Source organism: Hirundo rustica, chromosome Z (assembly GCF_015227805.2).
Source record: "Hirundo rustica isolate bHirRus1 chromosome Z, bHirRus1.pri.v3, whole genome shotgun sequence".
Lineage (NCBI taxonomy): Eukaryota > Metazoa > Chordata > Aves > Passeriformes > Hirundinidae > Hirundo > Hirundo rustica.
This window is the reverse complement of record NC_053488.1, coordinates 74,374,274-74,393,496: the sequence shown is the minus strand read 5'-3', so window position 1 is coordinate 74,393,496 and position 19,223 is coordinate 74,374,274. Positions and strand designations below refer to the sequence as shown.

General features: G+C 45.3%; 1 protein-coding gene across 9 annotated transcripts in view; it reads left to right on the top strand.

Annotated features, from left to right (window-relative positions):
* The window catches only part of PSD3 (pleckstrin and Sec7 domain containing 3), a 120,656-nt gene that overhangs the window by 13,383 nt on the left and 88,050 nt on the right, over positions 1-19,223 (top strand). For 7 of the 9 annotated variants that reach the window (XR_009208638.1, XR_009208639.1, XM_040089253.2 and 4 more), the window contains exons 3-4: positions 11,194-12,262; positions 13,749-14,129. Coding sequence is in view for 5 of the 9 variants with exons in the window: in XM_040089253.2 (XP_039945187.2) it covers positions 11,194-12,262; positions 13,749-14,129 (1,450 nt within the window). In the remaining 4 variants the exon portion in view is untranslated. Of the gene's footprint in view, positions 1-11,193; positions 12,263-13,748; positions 14,130-16,555; positions 16,614-17,157; positions 17,247-19,223 lie in introns of those variants that run through there. The other 2 variants (XM_058424229.1, XM_058424228.1) reach the window with 2 other exon arrangements.

The window sequence follows — 19,223 nt, the reverse complement described above, 5'->3', positions numbered from 1 at the left end:
TGTGTCCTCCTCCTCCTTCTCTTCCAAGTTGTTTGACCACCATGGATAAATGGGAGTGGTTCTGCCCCTTCTAGTTTTTATTTCAAGCGAGCAGGTTTTAACTGCTTATTAACTGGAGGTGAATGAGGACAGGACAAAGTACAGAAGTACAAAGTCAAGGCTTTTGTGCACCAAATCATGCTTTTTTTTTGGATTTGATATATGTCAAATATGTCATGACATATGCTTTTGGGGGAAGCAGCTATGCTTGAAAGTCGTTCTGTTCTTCTCTGTGTTAGATGGGAAGGGAGACAACACCACTAAAAATCCAAATAAACTTTGCTACTTTCTGAAGTCTCATTTAAAAGAAAGAAGACATGGTTTTTAGGAGTCAAAGTAGGAAATATTTCAAGCAAATGAGTGACAGGGGCAGGGCCAGGAGAGATGTTGGTGTTTAAACTTACAAGAAAACAACTTGTCACTGTGGGCAGTTAGGCTGAACTTTAATTTATCTAACCTAAAGCAGCTGACCCGTGCAATGGCTGGCCTCAGAAATGGAATGTAGCATGTAAAGTGCTGAGCGGCTTAACTACGACTGCCTTCTGGTTTATCCTTTCTCTCTTGGCCACAGCCATGTTACTATGTCGTCCTGCTGATGCTGCTGAGGATATACGTCTTGACTAAGTACTAAAACATTTGCATCAGACAAACCAATTCACAAAGAAGGAAAAATAATTGGGGGCAACTGTGACAAACACTTCTATTTAACCAGGTGGGAGTTGGCAGCTTTTGTTAATGAGCTCCCGTGCTGATTTTTACATTCCAGGATGAAGCTGCTGGTCATTTTCAGATGAGAGAGGGGAAAATAAAAAGTTAGATGGCTTTAGAAGAGGTGTTTCATCAACGATATTCAAATGCTAATACATTTTCTCTCTTTTGCTGTCTTCAGTCTGGTTTTATCTGGAATATTTGTGATCACTGATGCCCTAATGTGTTCTTGGTTTTTAATGCTTGTCTGGGTCCTCTCCTCTCTTGTCCATTGCCCATCCTTCTGCCCTGGATGCATTACTTGGAGCAGAAGCATGTCCAAGCCCCCAGGACACTCCTGTTGTGGAAGGGTTCAAGACCACACATCTCCCTGCACATCCCTCCCACTGTGGGAGTGGGGAGGATGCACCACACTTGTCCACGTGGCCCTGCACAGCCTGGCCACCTTCCTTGGCGAACCTCCAGCCTTCTGCCTTCCAGCTAAAGAAAATGTTTTTTAGAAACTGAATTTAGCTGGGTTGGACAAGACCTCTTCTCAGACTCACTGACATAAAAGGCCACTTGTTGTATGTGGAAACATACATTCCTCCTCTGGAAACTGCTGTGGAAACAGTGATCTCTATTGAGCAGACTTTTCTTTGGGCTTGGCTGTGCTACAGGCCTGATTTTTATGACTTTGCTGTTAATACATTTAAAAGCCAAAAAGAAAAAAAAAAGTCATGGCCACATAACTTAGTCTTAAAAGTGCTTTCTTGGGTAAAAAAGTGAGGGATACTACAAAATAATTCCTTAAATAAAGGCCAAATACTACATAATTCCTGTTGTACGAGAAAATAAATCCAAAGCTCTTGTTAGGAAGAAAATAGCTTCTTAAGATTAATAAACACTCTTTTCTCTGATGCTTCTGAGAAGAGAAAGCTTTCATCCCTCCTGTATACCAGAGGTTTAATCTCATCCGTCACAAAAAGGCCCTGTACAAATACTGCCTGTGTTGCTATGCAAATCTGGTCTTTCCCAACAGCTGCTGGAGGAAGCTTGGTTTTGAATTCCTGGTGAGACAAATAGCTTGTTGGAAAGCCTGTCACTTGCTGTTTTGTGTTCAGTGAGGTGTCATGAGGCAACTGAGCTATTTAACATCTTGCTTCTGCCAAAAGAGATGGTCCCAGACACACGCTGCCACGCATTGTCTCATGCCAGTTCTTGTGCTCATCTGTGTGCTTAGTGAGCTCAAGCCAGCAAAAGCTGAGTAACAACTCCCACCCACCAAAATAATGCCAGAAGAACAATGCCAGAAGAACAATTCTAAGAAAAGGGCTTATTTTCTCCCGGCAATGTGTGCTGAATCACCTTTCCAAGGGGTCAAACAATGCCAGATCTGACACGTGAAAGAAAATCAAACACATACTTTGACCCATACAACGTAACCATTCCCGAACCGCAGTCACAGAAATGATTGCTTTTGCTTTAGATTTTCTAGAACTTGTTTCAAGAGCAAAGGAAGACCACAATAGCTGCTATTTTGTAAAAGTTAAGCCTTTTCAGGGTTCTCTGCTGCTGATTTAAACAGCTTTAAGAAAATTATCCCAGTATCTTTGTGTAAAATGAGCGTCACTCACGTACTAGGTTGTACTTAATCTTCTGCCTTGCTTGTTTGCTCTGTTACTTCAAAGCATGCATGTCCAGTTCTGCTGCATCCTCCTCGCTTTGCATGGAAGTGGCACCTTTCTGATCCTCACTGCAGGAGCTGCCTTCAGACCATAGGCACTCATTACATTGTTTGCATGATAGGCCAGACTGCTGACTGTAGTCTTGCCCAGTGCTCCAACCCTGTTGTTTTCCATTTTGAGACACCACCCTGTGCCATATTTTCATCTGTTCCTCTTTCCATTTCCAGGCAATCCTGAAAGTCTGGGCTCCCTGGTCTGGTATCTTCCTCTGCAGCTCTGCTTTCCTTAACAGGTTCAAAACTGCGTTTTCTGAAGGCTGGAGGACTGCCTGATATTCACATTAATTTTGCTTAATTATGGTGAAGGATTGGCACATCAGATGTCCTGCAGTGTTTACCAGGAGCACATACAAGGCTGGAATACAGAAGGCTCAGAGCTGTGGTACCCCTCTCCCCTGTAATTAACATTCCATCATCCTGTTGTGCATACTTGACTTCATCAGGTTGTTGTTGTTTCTAGTGTCCCACTCCATTTTCTGATATATAGAGGATCTGCAGGAATTTTTAAACCATAGTGTGTAATCAATAGTTTTCTTATAAATATCTCTGATGTTTGGCATTGCTGATTGGCAATGATGCAAAAATAAGATTAACTTTTTCAATTTAAGTCTCCAGAGGTACTGTATTAGAAGGTACTTTTTCAGTTGAGTTTGTGCACTGTGATTGTTTGTGCAGAGTGATTACCTCTTTGGCACCAGCATATTCACTGGCTATGCTGAGTGCTCCTCTTTCACTGCAACATGGAGTAAAACAGGTCATTTTGGATCCTCTGAAGAGCAGCAAGCTCTTACAGTGCTGTCAGAAGAGAATTGTGCATATGGAAAAATAAACGCTGGTGCAGGAAGACAGGTTCCATTGTGCTCTGCATCTTGGCTGCAGAGGTGGAGAGGTGGAGCTGTCTTGCCATCTCCCTTGAAATTCTGAGTCCCGCTTCCTGAGGCTGGGAGAAGCTGAGGCATGCTCTGGAGCTGTCAGATGTGGTGTGATGGATGTCTTTGGATGGGTTTCCAGTCCAGGGGAGAGGAAAACTGAAGGGGGCACAAGGCATTATGCTAAATCCCTTGCTCCACAGGAGGAAATTGTATGTCTTGTGACCTCCACTTGAAAGCTGGACAGTTCAAGTTATCACAACCTACAGCTGTAGAGAGGAGATTACCACATCCTCAACTTTCTAAACAACTGAGCTGTTTGAAGGCCAAGGGTTTAGTACAAATAATCATTAAAACATGGGCTGTTTGTTTATTGTTTTTTAAAGGTGCAGAATTAAGCACTCAGAAGTTAGGAAATGCCAGAATTAAGGCAGTAAATCTCTCCCTGTCTGTGCTCTGTTGGCCGAAGCTGAGAGCCATGCTAATGTGAGCAAACAAATATTTTGGGACCTTGTGATGCTGGCAGTCTGTCAGTGTCTGGCAACATCAGATGCTCTGAGAACACATGGCACAGGCTGAATTTGGCTGAACCTGGCAGGACTCAGCAACACCTTCCTGGAGGCAGTCAGGCCATCTCCTTCCGTGAGGCAGACAGAAAATGGGGTAGCCAGATCACTGGGCCCAACAAAAGAGGCTCAGCCAGCTGATGTGGCTTGTTACAGGCAGGTGCAGTGGGGCACAGCTGGATTTTTCGTGTCACCATGGCCTTCTCTCCTCAGCCTCAGCTCCATCATCTGGTGAGATCTGCAGCACACCAACACAAACCCTCCATTGTGCTGTAGCCTTGCTTCATTTATGAAGCTTTCTGAAAGAAATGATGCATGCTAACTTGCTGTTGATAGGCACACGGAGAAGGCATTTAAATAAAATTATGTGGGTAGACGCAGTTCTGTGAAACACAGAGTACTGCATGTATTTTTCCTGTTCACAGTTCACTGCTTTAACAAGTACCTTCTGCCTTAGATCCCTGTGTTGTTTATTTAACTCTATCCAGCTTCCTGAGGAAGGGAGTCTTATTCACTGTGAGAGCCTGCTGAAATGTTTCTATGTAATGTCCAAGCGCACCTTTAGCAACAAACACTTGGAGCCTGGGAGACGCACATGTCCCTCTGTGTCCTATTTTTCTTTTAGCTGTGCATGTAACTTGAGATCCATCTCCTAGGGTGCTTTAAGAACTGCCTAGCAAGACTACTCTTAGCTTGGTTAATTCATCCCAAACCCTGAAATGCAGTAAAGGATATCCTTTTCTTCAAGTGTACCTGGTTTCTGGATCTACAGAAATCCAGAGTTTCTAATATCTGCCCTTAGAAGTAAAGGATTTTCAAGCCATTTTTGCTTGCTCAAAGCAGCTTTCCAAGGGGTTTGAGTGGATTCTTTAAAAATACAGTATTTTAAATATATGATATTAATTGCAAGTGAATTTAGAGAAGCTGTAAAGTCTTTGTAGATGCTGAAAATGTCAAAGCAGGTGTGAGTTGTCACTGCTTCCGAAGTTTCTTCTTCAGGTGAGGGCTCTTATGGAGCTTTTAAAGTAATTCTTGCTAATTACTGTGTGTATCTGCACTTAGAAAATCACGTGTTAGCTGATTCGTTTCTAAATCACAGCAGCAGAAAAGGAAATTTCAGATTCCTTTAGGATCTGTTGTTTACATTTTGAGTTTCAGACTTCTCCAAACATAAGTCTTAAATCAAAACCTGAGATTTTCACAGCCATATCATTCCAGAGTGTGGGACTTCAAAGAAGAAAAGTACATTAAATATTCTAAGATCCACTTGCACTTTTATATCAGGATAAGGAGTCCATATACTCCCTTTGTATTCCCTCCTGTTCCTGCTCATGCTAGCAGCTGTTCCGCTCCACCATTTTGCTTTCCAGGGTAATGACTCTTGGGACTGAGCTATCTCACTGACCATCTGTGGCCCATAGAGCAATTTGTAGTGGATAATCCCTCACACTAAATCCTCTCAGCACGTGCTGCATGTTAGTTTTGGACTTTGTCCTGTTTTGAGCTTGCTGTAGACCTGTGTGCGACTGCGGCAAGGTGCCATCCTTGCAGCCAGGGGAAAGGTATGGGGCTCTTTGAAGGACACTTAAATCAGGGCAGTTGGGGTTATGCAAGCTGTCCCAAACCCTGTTTACCACTGGGAATTAGTTAAAATCTGTGGTGAAAAATATGCAACCAAGTCACAGCATTGCTTACATAAAAGCTTTCCATCAGGAACAGGGTTAGAACTTGTGCAGTTGTAAAAAAATCCGCACAAACTCTCCAAGAGGCACAAAGTGACCCATCTAATTTACGTGCTTTCTAAATGGTCATTGCTTTCTAAATGCACAGGATTTACATTCTTATCCTAGTGGCTTTTTTTCACTGTGTTTTCCAAACCAGTGACAACGGCATCATCACATCACTACCCACCAGCACTGGGACTTGGCTAGCAGAGAGATTCGTGACAGATTTACCTAGCATGGGCATGGTTGTCCTATAGCAGACTGAAGTTTCATCTAGCACAACCTCTGGTAGCCCAAACCCCCCCAGAATTTAGGGAACTACACAAGAGCAGTGGTGAGCAGTACCTTTTTGAGAATCTCTTCCAGTGTGCAAGCTGTGGGTGTACAATTTCCTGAGCAGCACACTACTGCTGCATACTTGCAGGGGGATTATTTTTGTCCTTGAAAAAATTAGTTTAATTTCTGGGTAACCCTGAGCCACTGGTTGTCACACCACTGTCTGGCTGTTGAAGCACGGTGACTGCAAAGAGCACGCAGCCTGTGCATACTCTTGGGCTCTGTGCCAAACCTCCCAGTGACCACAGCAGAGAGTCCCTCTGGTTGTTTCTTTTTGGGGTGAGGGATCTCAGCCAAGACAGTCAATTTTTCTGCAAGGGCCCTGTCATACTGTTAATTCCCCCATACCTTCCCTGCATGTTTGCTAAGGCACAGAGGCATTTCACCAGGATTTATTTCTAGGCAACTCTACCCAACCTCTTCCCTCTGTTTCCCTCTCACTTTCACTCAGCTTCCCCATTTCCACCAACTTGTTTTTACATAATGCCGCTGTAACTTTTGATGGGATGAAGACCCAGCTCCACTTCTCCTTTTTGGAGCAGGCAAACGGTCCAAAAGCCTGGAGTGATTGCAAGCAGCAGAAAATCCAGCGCCCAGTCTGGTGTGGATGTTTGCAGTCCAGTTACAAAAGCCCTGTGTTTGCATAATGTTAATCCCCGGGCTTTGGCTATGCTGGCCAGGCAGGACCTATCGCAGCCTGGAGAATGACATCATTTGGAAAAAGGGCTGCTGCACGAGGCTGCCAGAGGCTGTGCAGCTTCCCTCCCCTTTTACAGGGGTCTGCTGCTCCATCTCAATAGGAGCAGGCTGCTTTATCGATTGGAATAGTTTTAGTGACCATAGAGTTTGTAACATGATGCAGTGCAGGAGGCAATATGTGTAACCCTCCTCTTTGGCAGGCTGCAGTAGTGATATAATACCATAATTCCGGTGATTTGTTCATTAAGCTCTGTCACCTAGAGATTTGTTTCATCTTAATGCATACATTGTTTTTTACTTGCCCTAATTTTCCTTTTACAAATAGTGGCGAGAAATACCAGGAAAGCGTAACTGATACGATGCTGCATGCAAGCGCACCCACGTGCTACTTGTGATTGGCGCAAGGAGCTGCAGAGACATAAAATGCAGGATGACTGGGCTGCTTAGTGAATGCTTCCAGCTCACTAATGCTGAAATGGCAGAAAGCATCCTGCACTCTGAAACCAGCACATGACTCCCAGCATCGCCATTCTGTCCTATTCTCCCTTTACAGATGCAGTTACAAAAACGGCAGCTAAGCACAGACATATCCCTGGCATGCTGTCAGGCAGCCTTGCTGGCGGAAATTTTTTTTCCCCCCTGCAAGCTGCCAAGGTGGACTCCTTAGCTCCTGCGATAGACTGAATGAGACTGCAGTTCCCCCATCAGTTTCATAATACTCAGAAAGCATCCATTTACATCATTGTGTGCAGTGCAGGGCAGCAGCTGCCAGGAAATTTGAAACTATTTTGATTTCGGTTGACTAGAACAGCAGCAATTGAATTAGCTGGTATCGCTATAAACTGATGATCTGTGCATTTTATTTCTTTGACCAATGGGTAACTGCTGGAGCTACAGTAACCTCTGTGAGTAAGGAGACTGTTCAAGCAAATATATCTAATTTCTCGAGCTGTATTATATATATATATATATACTGTATAGAGAGAGACACTCACACCATTCTTTTTTAAAATGTACCTGTAAACAAAATGTCTGTCTATGCTTTTAACTTGTGTTTTGCTTCCTAGAATTTCCTTTTATTATGCTGTAGACAAGTTTGCTTGACATGGAATGGTTATTTACCTATGAAATATCATATCTATGCCTGATATAAGTCATTAATTCTTTCAACGTCTAGTCATGAGAAAGGCTGCCAAATGCTGTTAGGTTATATCTGCCCAGTCTCAGTTTTCTAGTCACTCGCCCCCTTTCATTTTAGCTTTCTCCCTATCCATTTTTTTTTTTTTTCTTTTTTTTAAATTCGTTGAAAGAAGCCACCTTCAATGCAAAGTAGAAATTTGTGTTACCTGAAAGTGTTTGTCCTTTCTTTGTTTGTTTGGTGATGGGTATTTTTTTTCCCTGCGCATCTTCAGTGCAGTCCTTAAATTTTGTTGTCTTTCTAGCCTTGTTTGTAATGCAGTCATATTGGGGGATGGGGTTGGACAGGATATGCCAGTAGCTGCAGCAAGACATGATGCTGTGGTGGTGGATGGGAATAAGGGAGGAGTTTCCCTTAAAGAGCTCAAGCTCCCCTAAGCTCTTGTACCTGAAATAGCTCTCTGAGGAGAGGAAAAGGCTCTGCAGTTTTGGCGAGAGGGACTGATTGGTCGTGGTTTATCTCACAAAATAGAGACCTTGGCAGTCATGTGCATGGTGGTAGCTAAGATAATGGCAACAGAACACTGCTTTAATGTCATATATGATTTTCTTTTCAATCAGGCAGAGAATCAGGCAATATTCCTGCATGAAGGCAAGAATCCCACTGACTTGTACTACAGTAGTGACAGCAGCAGCAGTCCATCCAGAGGAGGGCTGCTGACATCTCACTTTAGAAAAGGCCTTACATTTCTACTGTGATAGTGCTACTCTCTTGCCCAGATGGAACATAGCTTGCAGGTGTGGCAGAGGGGAGTAGGTCCCCTCCTTGGACATCTCTCTCTGCCCGCATATGCAAGTATGTGCTCTGTATGTGTACCTCCTCTGGAGTCTGATGGGCTTGCCAGAATATGAAGTTCAGGAGCAGTAAATCAGAAACTTGCTCAGGATTTCTTTCCACTATCAGCAGTGGCTGTCGGTGGCAGATGGGGACATGCAGCAGAGCATTTAGCATTCACCACGAGAAATAAGGCCCCCTCTGTTTCTCTTGTGTTGGTTCAGAAGCTAAGATAGCAATTAGCAGAGGCGAGCCTGGCCCCTTGGCAGGATCTGTGTGCGGTGCCTTGTTAGGGCTTGGCCTCCAGAGCACATTGGCTGCCTCCCAGCCCCACAGGAGGCCAAGGCTGACGCTCCGGGCTTCCTTCCAACAAGGCGGGATGTGTGGGTTGGAGTGAGGCATGGGGGGTCCCAGCTCTTGAAGTACTATGTATTGTCTTTCTTTGGGCAGTACGGAGAGTATGGCCCAGGTGGCCTGGCCAAGTGTTGTCTCCATAGTGCTGAGGGCACACGCTGGGCATTGCTGTGTGTGGATGTGTCCAAGAAGGGTTTATGTTACCATCTACAGTGACAGGCTCCCTATCAGTCCTCTCCTAAGAAATCCCTCCTCTAGATCGTGCTGAGAGAGCAGCAAGCACTAAAGCTTCTGCATTAGAGAAAACCAGGGTTGTGGGGTGAGAAAGCAACTCGGGGTTGCTTGCTTGGGGTTGTTTTGCTGCCAGTGTAGGGACCTTGTAACCACAGAGCATCACTGTCATATATGTGAGTCTGTCCTGGTGGAAGTGTCCCACAGTGGCAACTTGGTAGCTGTGACATGAAAAGTATGGGCTTGAGAAGCATGCAAGCACTGTGTGGCTAAGTTGTGTGCAAAGAGGACTGTTTGTCTGCTGCTTCAGACACTTAGGGAAAGCACTGTGGGTGCACCCACACCTGTATGTGGAAACCTTGCCATGAAGATGGGCTGGTGATGCAATTGTGGACAGGGCGTCCTTTCTCCTTACAGCTTCCTGGGACCTTGCAGCAGAGAAAAGGTCCCTGCTTTGTCCAGTCACTGTTCTGTACAGCAACCAAGTCATCTGGATGAAGTTTAACTTTTATTATATAGTGATTAAGTCAATGGTTTGGAGGCATTTGGAGAACCCACTGGGAAAGATTCTGAAGCTTGGCAGGTCCAAGATTGTCACTTTGATCCTGCACCATGCCCAGTGTGTGGTATTTACCCTGTGGCTAGATATGCTAGGATATACTGCCAGGTGTAAGCTTCTGCTTACCTTAACAAGCCACTGGCACATAGGTAGCCATAATAATATGGTTCTGAACTTACATTACATTATCCTCTCTTTCACCTTTTACTCAGCCTATCATTAACCATAGTTACATGGCTTCCTCCTCAGAAACAGACCTTGGCCAGCCTGCTTGGAGTAGTGGTGGGGGTCAGTTTGCAATGCAGCACCTAAAGATGCACCTTGGAACCAAACCATTCAAATGCAAGCTGGTGTCTGATTTCAGAGCTGTCACCCCTGATGCTTTTCAGAATGGGTGTTCAGGTCTTGCCACCCTACAGTTTGATTTATAATACTTTTATACTCCTGGACTTTTTTTTTTTTTTTTCCCCCCTAAAGGAGTGGGACAAATGCAGCTGTTGATGGTTGGCTTTTTTTGTTGTTGCTTTGGGTTTTTTTCCCCCCCCCCCAAAAGCTCAGTTCCTCCTTGGGCTGTGATACAAGGTGGCCAGTTATCTGTCATGTGATCCCTGAGGTCCATCAGGACAGATGGTTCTCTGTTACCTCAAAACAATGAGAGCCACAGGGTGCTTGGCGCTTGGAAAATGGGACCACCCATTTTTGCTTCTGCTTTGTTTACATCAGTTGGAAAAGCAGCACAAGGAAGGGAAGGGTAGCAAGGTTTTTCTGCAGCAGTGTACTTGCTGCAGTAGAAAAAGTGAATTGTTTGGTATGCATCCATCACTGCAACATGACCTTCAGCTACCTGAGTTATTAAAGGAAGAGGGTAGTGCTGGAAGAAAGTTTCGTAATTGCTTCGTAATTTAGCTAATTAGTTTTGTCAAGGATGTAGAACATAAGGGGTGTGGTTGATTATCTTCCCAATGTTTCACCTTTACAAGTGCAAATTACCTAAGAAAGTAAAACCATCATGTGTAGTCTTTTTAAGTAAAATCATGATGTGTGGTGTATGCTGTGGATGGCTGTCAGACATTTGAATCTCAGCTTTCTTAGGCATATGTGCCTGGCCTGTGGCCTCAGACTGTGCATGTGCCACTGGGACCTTTTCTGAAGTGTAGCAGACATTTCTGGCATTCCTTCCTCTGTAGTGCTCACTCCCAAAGTAGGACTGCCCAAAAACTCCTATGTAAAAGGACCAGCTCTGGATAACTGAAGTGTGAGGGTGTGCAGAAGTGAGTTAAACTGAACAGTATTTTCCCTGCAGGGGAGAGTGTTGTTAGTCTGTTAGGAATGGGCTGGTGAGGGAGATCAGGCCTTTGGCTTTGTGCATGTGATAGATAAATCCAGGGTCTCTTTCTTTTTTCTTTGCAGGTAGTGGCCGTGGAAGCAACAGTTTGCCTCCTCATACCATCATCAATGAATTTCCAGAGTATGGTACTGTAGAGTCAAGCAGACAGGTGCCAACGGCTCCATCGACGTGCCGGGCAGAGCCTGTAACACGCAGTCCAGAAAGCTGTGACAGTCACCACCACACCAGGCCTATTCCTCAGCGGGCAGCTCCTGCAGATAATTTGAGGCCTGATGCAGAGGCAGTGCAGCTTCACACTTCAGAAGAAGGTTTGCAACCTGCGGGTAATCTCCCAGAGATTGTAAAAATCTCTCGACGGCTAGAAGCAATAAAGGTGCATGAAAGAGCAAATACTTCTCCCAATTCAGAAACACAAATGGAAAAAAAGGGTGTTACTGGAGGCCAAAATGTACAGGCAGCCAGAGAACGAGTTCCAGCAAGCCAAGAAGAACTCTCAGACGTGCTTCTTCCATCTGAACGAACAGCAGAGGAAAAAAAGCATTTGATCATAGAGAAAGATCTGGCTTCAATATGGGCTGGAGAAAAGCAGTCCGAATCCTCACAAGCCATAAGTAATAAAGCAGAGGAGGTCCACGCAGCTCAAGACCCAAGCTGTCACAAACCATCTGTGACAAACCTGGGGTCAATCAGCAGTGTGGAAAGGGGCACATGTTTTGAGGAGTTTTCAGAGTACAGTCAAGACAAAATGCAAACAAATCCCGAGAGAAGGCTTGCTAAAGAAGCAACTGTGAGTAAACATGTAGAATTTCAAGGTGTTGAGATCTTATGGCTGCAAAAAGCTGAGGAGCAGAGAAGAAAGAAACACTCACTGCTGGACTCTGTGTCTGTGGAGAGGAAGGCATTCCCCAAAACATCCAGCCACCCTGTGTCACCAATGGTCTCCCCAGGGTTGCTTTCCTTGCCAGACAGTGCATGGAGTGAGGTTTGTGAAGACCCAAGGCTGGGACCCGCTGCCTCTGGAGCCACTCCTCTAGCAATCCGTGATGAAAGCAGGAAGGATAAAGTTTCTGTGAAGGACAAGAAGAACTATGGTGAGGTGGAGATGGCTGTTCTTGCAAGAGGCCAGAACAGGTGAGCTGCTGCTGAGGGGAGCAAGACTCAAGCAGGGATTCTCTTGTCTAGGCATGTGGCCTTATGCCTACCTGTTGAGGAGCCAATGAGAAACAGCAAATACTTGTCTGCTGCCTGTGTTGTGGTGTTTACAGTAGTGGTTCGTAGCTGGTGGTTGGCTAGTGCCTGAAGTCGGTACTGAAGCCTCTCCACATCATCTTACTGAAGTTTGCTGTTTATCTCATATTTTGAAACTTAAAGATCAGACATCTTGCTGTTTGCACGGTGATGTCCATGTAATGAATCATCTGTAGCAGATGTAGTTGGGATCTGGACATGTCATGTAATTAAATACAGAGGGCATGCAGGCCTGGCCATAGATTTTCTGGTTTCATTCAGAGTTCATGCAAGAACAGTGTGAGAACCTCTGAAAGGCTGGATAATAAAGATATTTTATAAAGGGCCACGTAGATCGTAAAAGGAATGACATTTTATCCAGAGCCATGTAGATCACAGGAGGATAAATGCTACAATAAGTGTTTTCTGTATTATCTATCGATCTATCATCTAGATCGATATCTGTCTACCTGTTTTTATCATTTTAGCAGTAGATATTGTGAGAATGGGAATATGCATTTGCATTCTGATTTGCTTTCCATCCTGATGTGCTCGCTTTTCTTTCCTGATGCACATCTCTGACAAAACAAATGGTTCCACTGGTGTGATCTGAGCAAACCATGCCCACTTTGACCTGGAGAGGTGTTTGCTGCTGAGACAACAAGATCCCTACAAGGGAGGCTCTCCTGCCTCTGCACCTGTGGATCTGTAGCGTTTTGCTTTGGCTAATGCATGGGATTTCTTGGTCTGGCTACCCTAACCTCTGGCATGTTGAGGAGCCCCACAGTATTTGGTGCAGCAGAGAAGAAAACTCTTCAGGGGGGTGGTATACCTTTCTTTGCATCACCAATCAGGCCGAGTCTTCTCCCTTCAAATCTCCCCAGGCTCCATATTTTTAATTGCACATGCGGCTCCATATTCTTAATTGCACATGCGTCCCTTTGTATTTTGGAGGGATTTCCTCAGCTTTTTGTTGAAGACCCCGGTCCTAGGACTGCAGAGATAGCAAAATATCCTTCAGTGGCAGAGGCTCCACCTGGATACACATCTCCAATATGTACAGCCTCTGGCATGGCACTGGTGCTTAGATAGATCTTACACATTGTACTTTCCTCCTTTGCCTGCAAGCAGCTGATATTACCTGTTAGATAATATTAGGCTGTCTCCCAGCTCTCTTCTTTTACCCACAAGAATGTTTCTTTTTATGTCCCTGGAGAGAGAGATGATGCCAGTCATAAATGGAGGTAGTGCAAGGAGAAACCAGCATTTTACCTGCAGTGCATAAACCTGCGTTAACCTTTCTGCTCAGAAAGTTGGAAGGTGAGAAGGGTTGCCCAAAGTCTAAACCTTGCCCTCAAGCTGAAATGAGCTGTTTCTGGTTAATTTTCAGGATGGTGGAGGAGGGGGAAGCAGCCACAGGAGGATATGAAGATTTCCTTGGGCAGAGGCACTCTGACGTCTCCACTGATCTGTACAGCTCACAGTTTGAAAACATCCTAGACAATGCATCTTTGTACTACAGTGCGGAATCGCTGGAGACATTGTACTCGGAGCCTGATAGCTACTTCAGCTTTGAGATGCCACTCACTCCCATGATCCAGCAGCGCATGAAGGAGGGTGGACAGTTTTTAGATAGGACATCAGCCTTGGGCCAGACAGATGTCCCTGACAGGGAGCTGAAGGGACGTGGTGAAGGCATCGCCAATGGCTTAAGGGATGCCAGTGAAATACTCTTCAAAGGAGATGTCGCGGAAGTCCCTCGTCTGGAAAGGTAAAAGTAGTGGGTGAGCTTTCCGTGTGCCTGCTGATTTCCCCCAATCTCTCTTTACTTCAGCGTACTGTCACTGAGTGTAGTTTTGCCTCTTTTAACACTTCCAATTTTCTACAGAGATTAATTCCCAGGGTGACTGCAGGAGGGGAATGAGCCATTCAAACCTGCCATTCATAAGGAGAGTACAAATTTACATTATGAAGGTTTATTAGGCAATGCTGATATATTGATAAAAGTCTGTCTGGTATTATCACATGTCTGGGACCTGTCTCTGGAGGAGTTAGTTATTGGTTACAAATGAACCTTGTTCAGCTCCAGTTCCTACCTGAATTTATTGGCAGCAGCATTAGGAGCGGTAACACTTCATGTACACAAATGAGTTGCCCAAATGCAGTTTGTGATCTGGATGTTAAAGATGTTTCTCTGGGCACAGTGTTTCCTCTCTTGAGGCCAGTGGGAGTTTAGAACATTACTTCTGCTGGGATGAGATTTTGCTCCCACCACATTCACAGGTTAGCTGCTTCTCTCGTTTGTGCACTTACTTACTGAAAGGGGAGCAAGCATTGCACAAATGTTAATAATTTCTGTTTAGGTAAAAGGGGAGGTGAGAAAATCTTTTAAAAGGAAGAGTGATGTGAGAAGCAAAAACTAGGCTGAGTGGTCGGAAAATACTGTGCAATTGTAGAAAATCACTCTACGTGCCAGCTTTTCTAATAGTGTGCTGTTGGAGAGAGTGGGGACAGTGAAAGGCAGTCACAGACAAAGTGGGAGGTTGAGTTAAAAGCAGAGTGGTGAGGGTGCAACTCACCTGCAAAGTGGTGAAGGACATTGTGAGGGACAAAGATGCCTCTGGTCTTTATCCTCCAGGGACGGGATATTATCTAAGTTCCAGAACTACTCCCTTAGATGGGACTAGTCTAGTTCGAGCTTTCCTGGGAGTAAGGGTGGGAGATCTTTTATCTATTTCTTTTCTGCTAAAATGAAAGAAGTCCTCTAAGCAGGAGTAGTTTTGCTAACTTTATGGATTAAGGTACAGTTTGCTCTTAAAACAAGGCAGAAGGACCTTCTTCTTAAGGCAGAAGGACCTTCAAGTTCAAAATATTTTTCCCTCAATCATACAGTAAAAAAGGTGTTTAAATCTTGTGCATGCATGGTGCCTGCCAACGGGCATTAAGTGAGTGCTAATCTGCAATAACCTGTATGGAGCCAGAAACTGAAGTCAGTCCTGAGACTTACACGTCCTTACTTACAGCAAAACCAAAGACTGATATAAAACTGGACAGAGGAGAACAAGCAGCACATTCAGATCCTGGTTCTGTTACCCCCTAGTTGCAGCATCTAGTATCTAAAAGATACTGTCAAGTAAGACCCACATTGGCTCATCAAGACAAAAATTATCACAAAGACAAGGTGTGCTTAGCTGAATCACGTCAGGTGCCTGCCGAATGTGGATTTCACTTGGAATTAATTTTAGTTTAGATTTGTAGCCATACTGATAAACCAGGAGTAGATGTTTAAATACTTTTTTCTCACGTAATTAAAGAAACAAGAAAGAAAAAGAGTGTTCCTGGTTTGCTAGGGACAAGCCTCAAGGGCTCATCTAACATAGGTACCAGTAGAGAATGTCACAGCAGGATGGCTAGCCTCAAGTATGTCCAACAGAGTAATCCTCCCAGCGATAATCTTACAGATTTCCCTTCCTCCTTCAGTATCGTGTTGTATTGCACCAGGCGTATATGTTGTGTGGTGTCCGGCAGGCGACTGACAGGTCGTGAGTAGTACTTTTTTGGAGCCAGTGGGGAATCAGTGTTAAGATCGCGTGGGTGAGAAGCAGTGTGTGCGTGCTGAGGGCGGCGGGAGGTTTATCGTATAGGGTTCAAGGCGGTGTGTCCTGGTAATGCTCAGGTGAACCACAAGTAGCCTCCTGAGGCCTGGCGGAGTTTGAAAGCGCGGTTGTGTTGCCTGAAGCAATCCCAGACTTAGGTTTACCTGAGTCTGCCTGTGCTATGCGTGTGTGGTGCCTCTGTGCTTGCTGCTGAAGCTGTCGTTTCTTAGGGTGCTGTGAGCCTGCAGTTGTGCTTAAGGCCGCAGTTCTTCACGCGTAGTGCCTGCCTGGCGCTGCAGAGCAGCAGGGGCACCCTCCTCAGTGGTCCAGCCCTTCCGGAGGAGGAGGGTGGGGGAGATAAGCCCCCCGCCCTGCTGGGCCGGGCCGGGCCGGGCCGGGCCCCGCGCGGTGCTGCCGGAGCGCTCCGTGCGCCTTGCCCGGCCGGGGCTCGCCGCTCCCGCCGCTAGGAGAGCCCTCCCCCGGGAGAGGAAGCGCCTCCCCCGGGAGTGGGGGATGCTGTGAGGGCTCTGCATGTGGGTACTGGCAAGTGCAAAGGGAAGCGGGTGGATTTCTGGTGCGGGGGATTTGGGAGCAGAGTAGGGCAGTGTGTCAGTGCGGGACTGCAAGGAGCATGAGAGCACCCCCCTTTTCCGGAAACGGTACTGCCAACCCGAGGGAGCAAAAAACGAAACCAAAATCTCAGCAGTGCCTTTTGCCGTGGTATTTCGGTGATGTAAAAAGTGATTGGGGAGGGAGCATGCTTCCAAGTACTAGCACTAGACTAGTTAATGGGGGAACAGTGTGAAACAGGAGCAGTTCTGCCTGGCCCAGGGCAGAAGGGAACGGCCGACTTGAGAGCAAAGAGGTGGTGTTTTTACGCCTGGAAATTGAAAGCCGCATGCCAGTTTGTAAAGGAGGAGCCGGGGCTCCCCGTGGCAATGGCCTCCTGACAGCAGGTAGCTGAGGACCATAGCCCGTTTTGCAGCCGTCCGGAGGGATCCAGAGTGTACCTCACACGGGGAGTAAGGATTTCATGCATAAGGACAAGAAAACCTGGCCTCGTAATGAATAAGCGGGAGGGTAACATCCTTCTCTGCTCTTAGGAAATTGCTGGCTTTGGGAGGGGTCAGCTCTGGTATGTGAGGGCCGGTCACATGCCTTCAGAACTGAAAAAAAGAGGAAAAAAAAACCTATTAGAGGCTTACAGGCTGCAAGTTCATATGAGCTCTTGGGTGTCTGAAGATTTCATCCCTGCTGTCCTCCCTGTCAGCTGCTGGCCGTGGTTAAACGCAGTAAGTCCTAAAGAGAGCTGTATGATGGACCTGCCTGCTTTGACAGCCACCTGCTGTGCTTCGTTAGGGGAGGGGGTGTCATCTGCCCCTGGGTCTTCCTGCAGATCAAGCAGGCTTACTTTTTCAAGTAGTCCTTTCTTGGCATAGCTTAGATGCCCTTTGTGCCTGGCCAGTGGAGGAGGGATGGCTGGGGCGCAAGGGCATGCAGCTTGCTTTCCTTTGGCACTCTGTGTCTTTGGGGTAGAGTTTGTTCTCTTTCAGTTCTCTGAGATAAACTCAGTTGAGAGCATGGTGTTAATAATGCCAAAGTTGTGGGTTTGATCCCTGCCTGGGCCATTCACTTAACAGCTAGAGTCGATGATCCTTTTGTATCCCTTCCAGCTCAGAATATTCTGTCATTCTGTGGCGATTATCCCTCTGGGGGAAAAAAAAAAAATCTTCAGCTGAAGTAGCCTTAAGTTTCCACAGGAGGGGGTGAGAGAACAGGGGGAGGTAGGGGTAGTGTGTGAGGTTTCAGAGCTGAGCGACAGCCTTGCGGTGTGTCAGTGCAGTGTGGGATCCTCGTGAAGTAGGTAATGACAAGCTTTGTAATGACAATAAGGACGTTGCATTTGGGCCGTGTTTGGTTACCTTGTCTCTTTGTTATCCTTGCGGAGGCATGCAGTCCCCCCGCTGTCACACCCACGCCCCAGGTGATGTACCCCTCTCTTCCCATGCCAGTGTGTTGTGTGAAGGCGAGCAAGGCTCAGCCTTCCTATCTGGGAGTTTAGTCTTACTTTCAGAGGGAAAGTAAGACTTCCCCTCTGAAAGTCTTACAGAGCAGTAAGGACAACTGTTTGCAAGCTGCTACCAAGACACTGAGCTTGAATTTGTGTTGCCTGGACACAGGCAATCATCAGGAAATTGATTCAAATTGCGGATCCAAGTCAGAGCGGGGTGAAGTGAATGTGTTTCCAAAGCAGTAAGATATACTTGAGGGGAAAAGGAGTTATCTTTTCTATGTATACCACAGAAAAAGCATCTGCGTGACTAAATGTGAAGTGTGAAATTTTCTCTGTGGTGATGTCTGTACTTCCAGACTTTAAAGACTGGATTTCTTTTAGTCTTTGGTTTTACTGCATATTTTATAGCAGGCTTTCCATTCCCTCTCTCCTTATAGTCTGGAGTCAAAATAAGAAGTTTTTAAAAACCCACAAAACAACAACAAAAAACTTACGGCATTTCTTTTCCTGCCATAAATGCCTTTTCCTGTTGTCTTGGGAAGTATTTTCTTTGTTGGCAGGACATTGCCCAAGATTTTTGTAAATCCATGGAGAAAATAAAAAAAATCTGTATTGCAACTCCTAATCCTTAAATATGCTAAATATTTGCCACCTGCCATCATCTTCAAAGAACTGCTGGTGCTCAGCAAATTCTGCAAGTCCTGTTATTTTTTTTCTCCTAGAGATGCAAACACAAATTTAGTTGCATATGTATTCAAGAGGGGAAGAATACAAACTCCCTAAAGCAATCTGGTGATTCTCAGAATAAATTCACAAGAACGTAGCCTAAAATTCCCATGGGTACCAGGTTACTTTTAATTGTTGGGGCCTCTTGTTGTAGTTCCCATGGAGGATATTTTTCTTCTGTGTTTAGGTCATTTCCAGCAGTTTCTTACCTGGCACTCTGGTTATTCCTTAATTAAGACAATAAACTTTTTTAACAAATAAATCCAGTTTTGATTCCTCTCTCCAGGCTTCTCTAAGTCTCCTCCCATTTTATCAGTACCCAGATGACAGTTATAAATCTGGTTTTCAGTTTGTACACTGATATTTTTGTCCAAAGAAGTTTGTATTTGACTTTTCAATGTAGTTACAAGACTCAATACTTAAGAATCTAACATGTAACTTTTATACATTAATTTTATTAGTCTGTCTGACAGAAGTCTGGTAGAATTTTTTTGCACTTTGAAGATTCACTTAGAGACCCAACTGAATT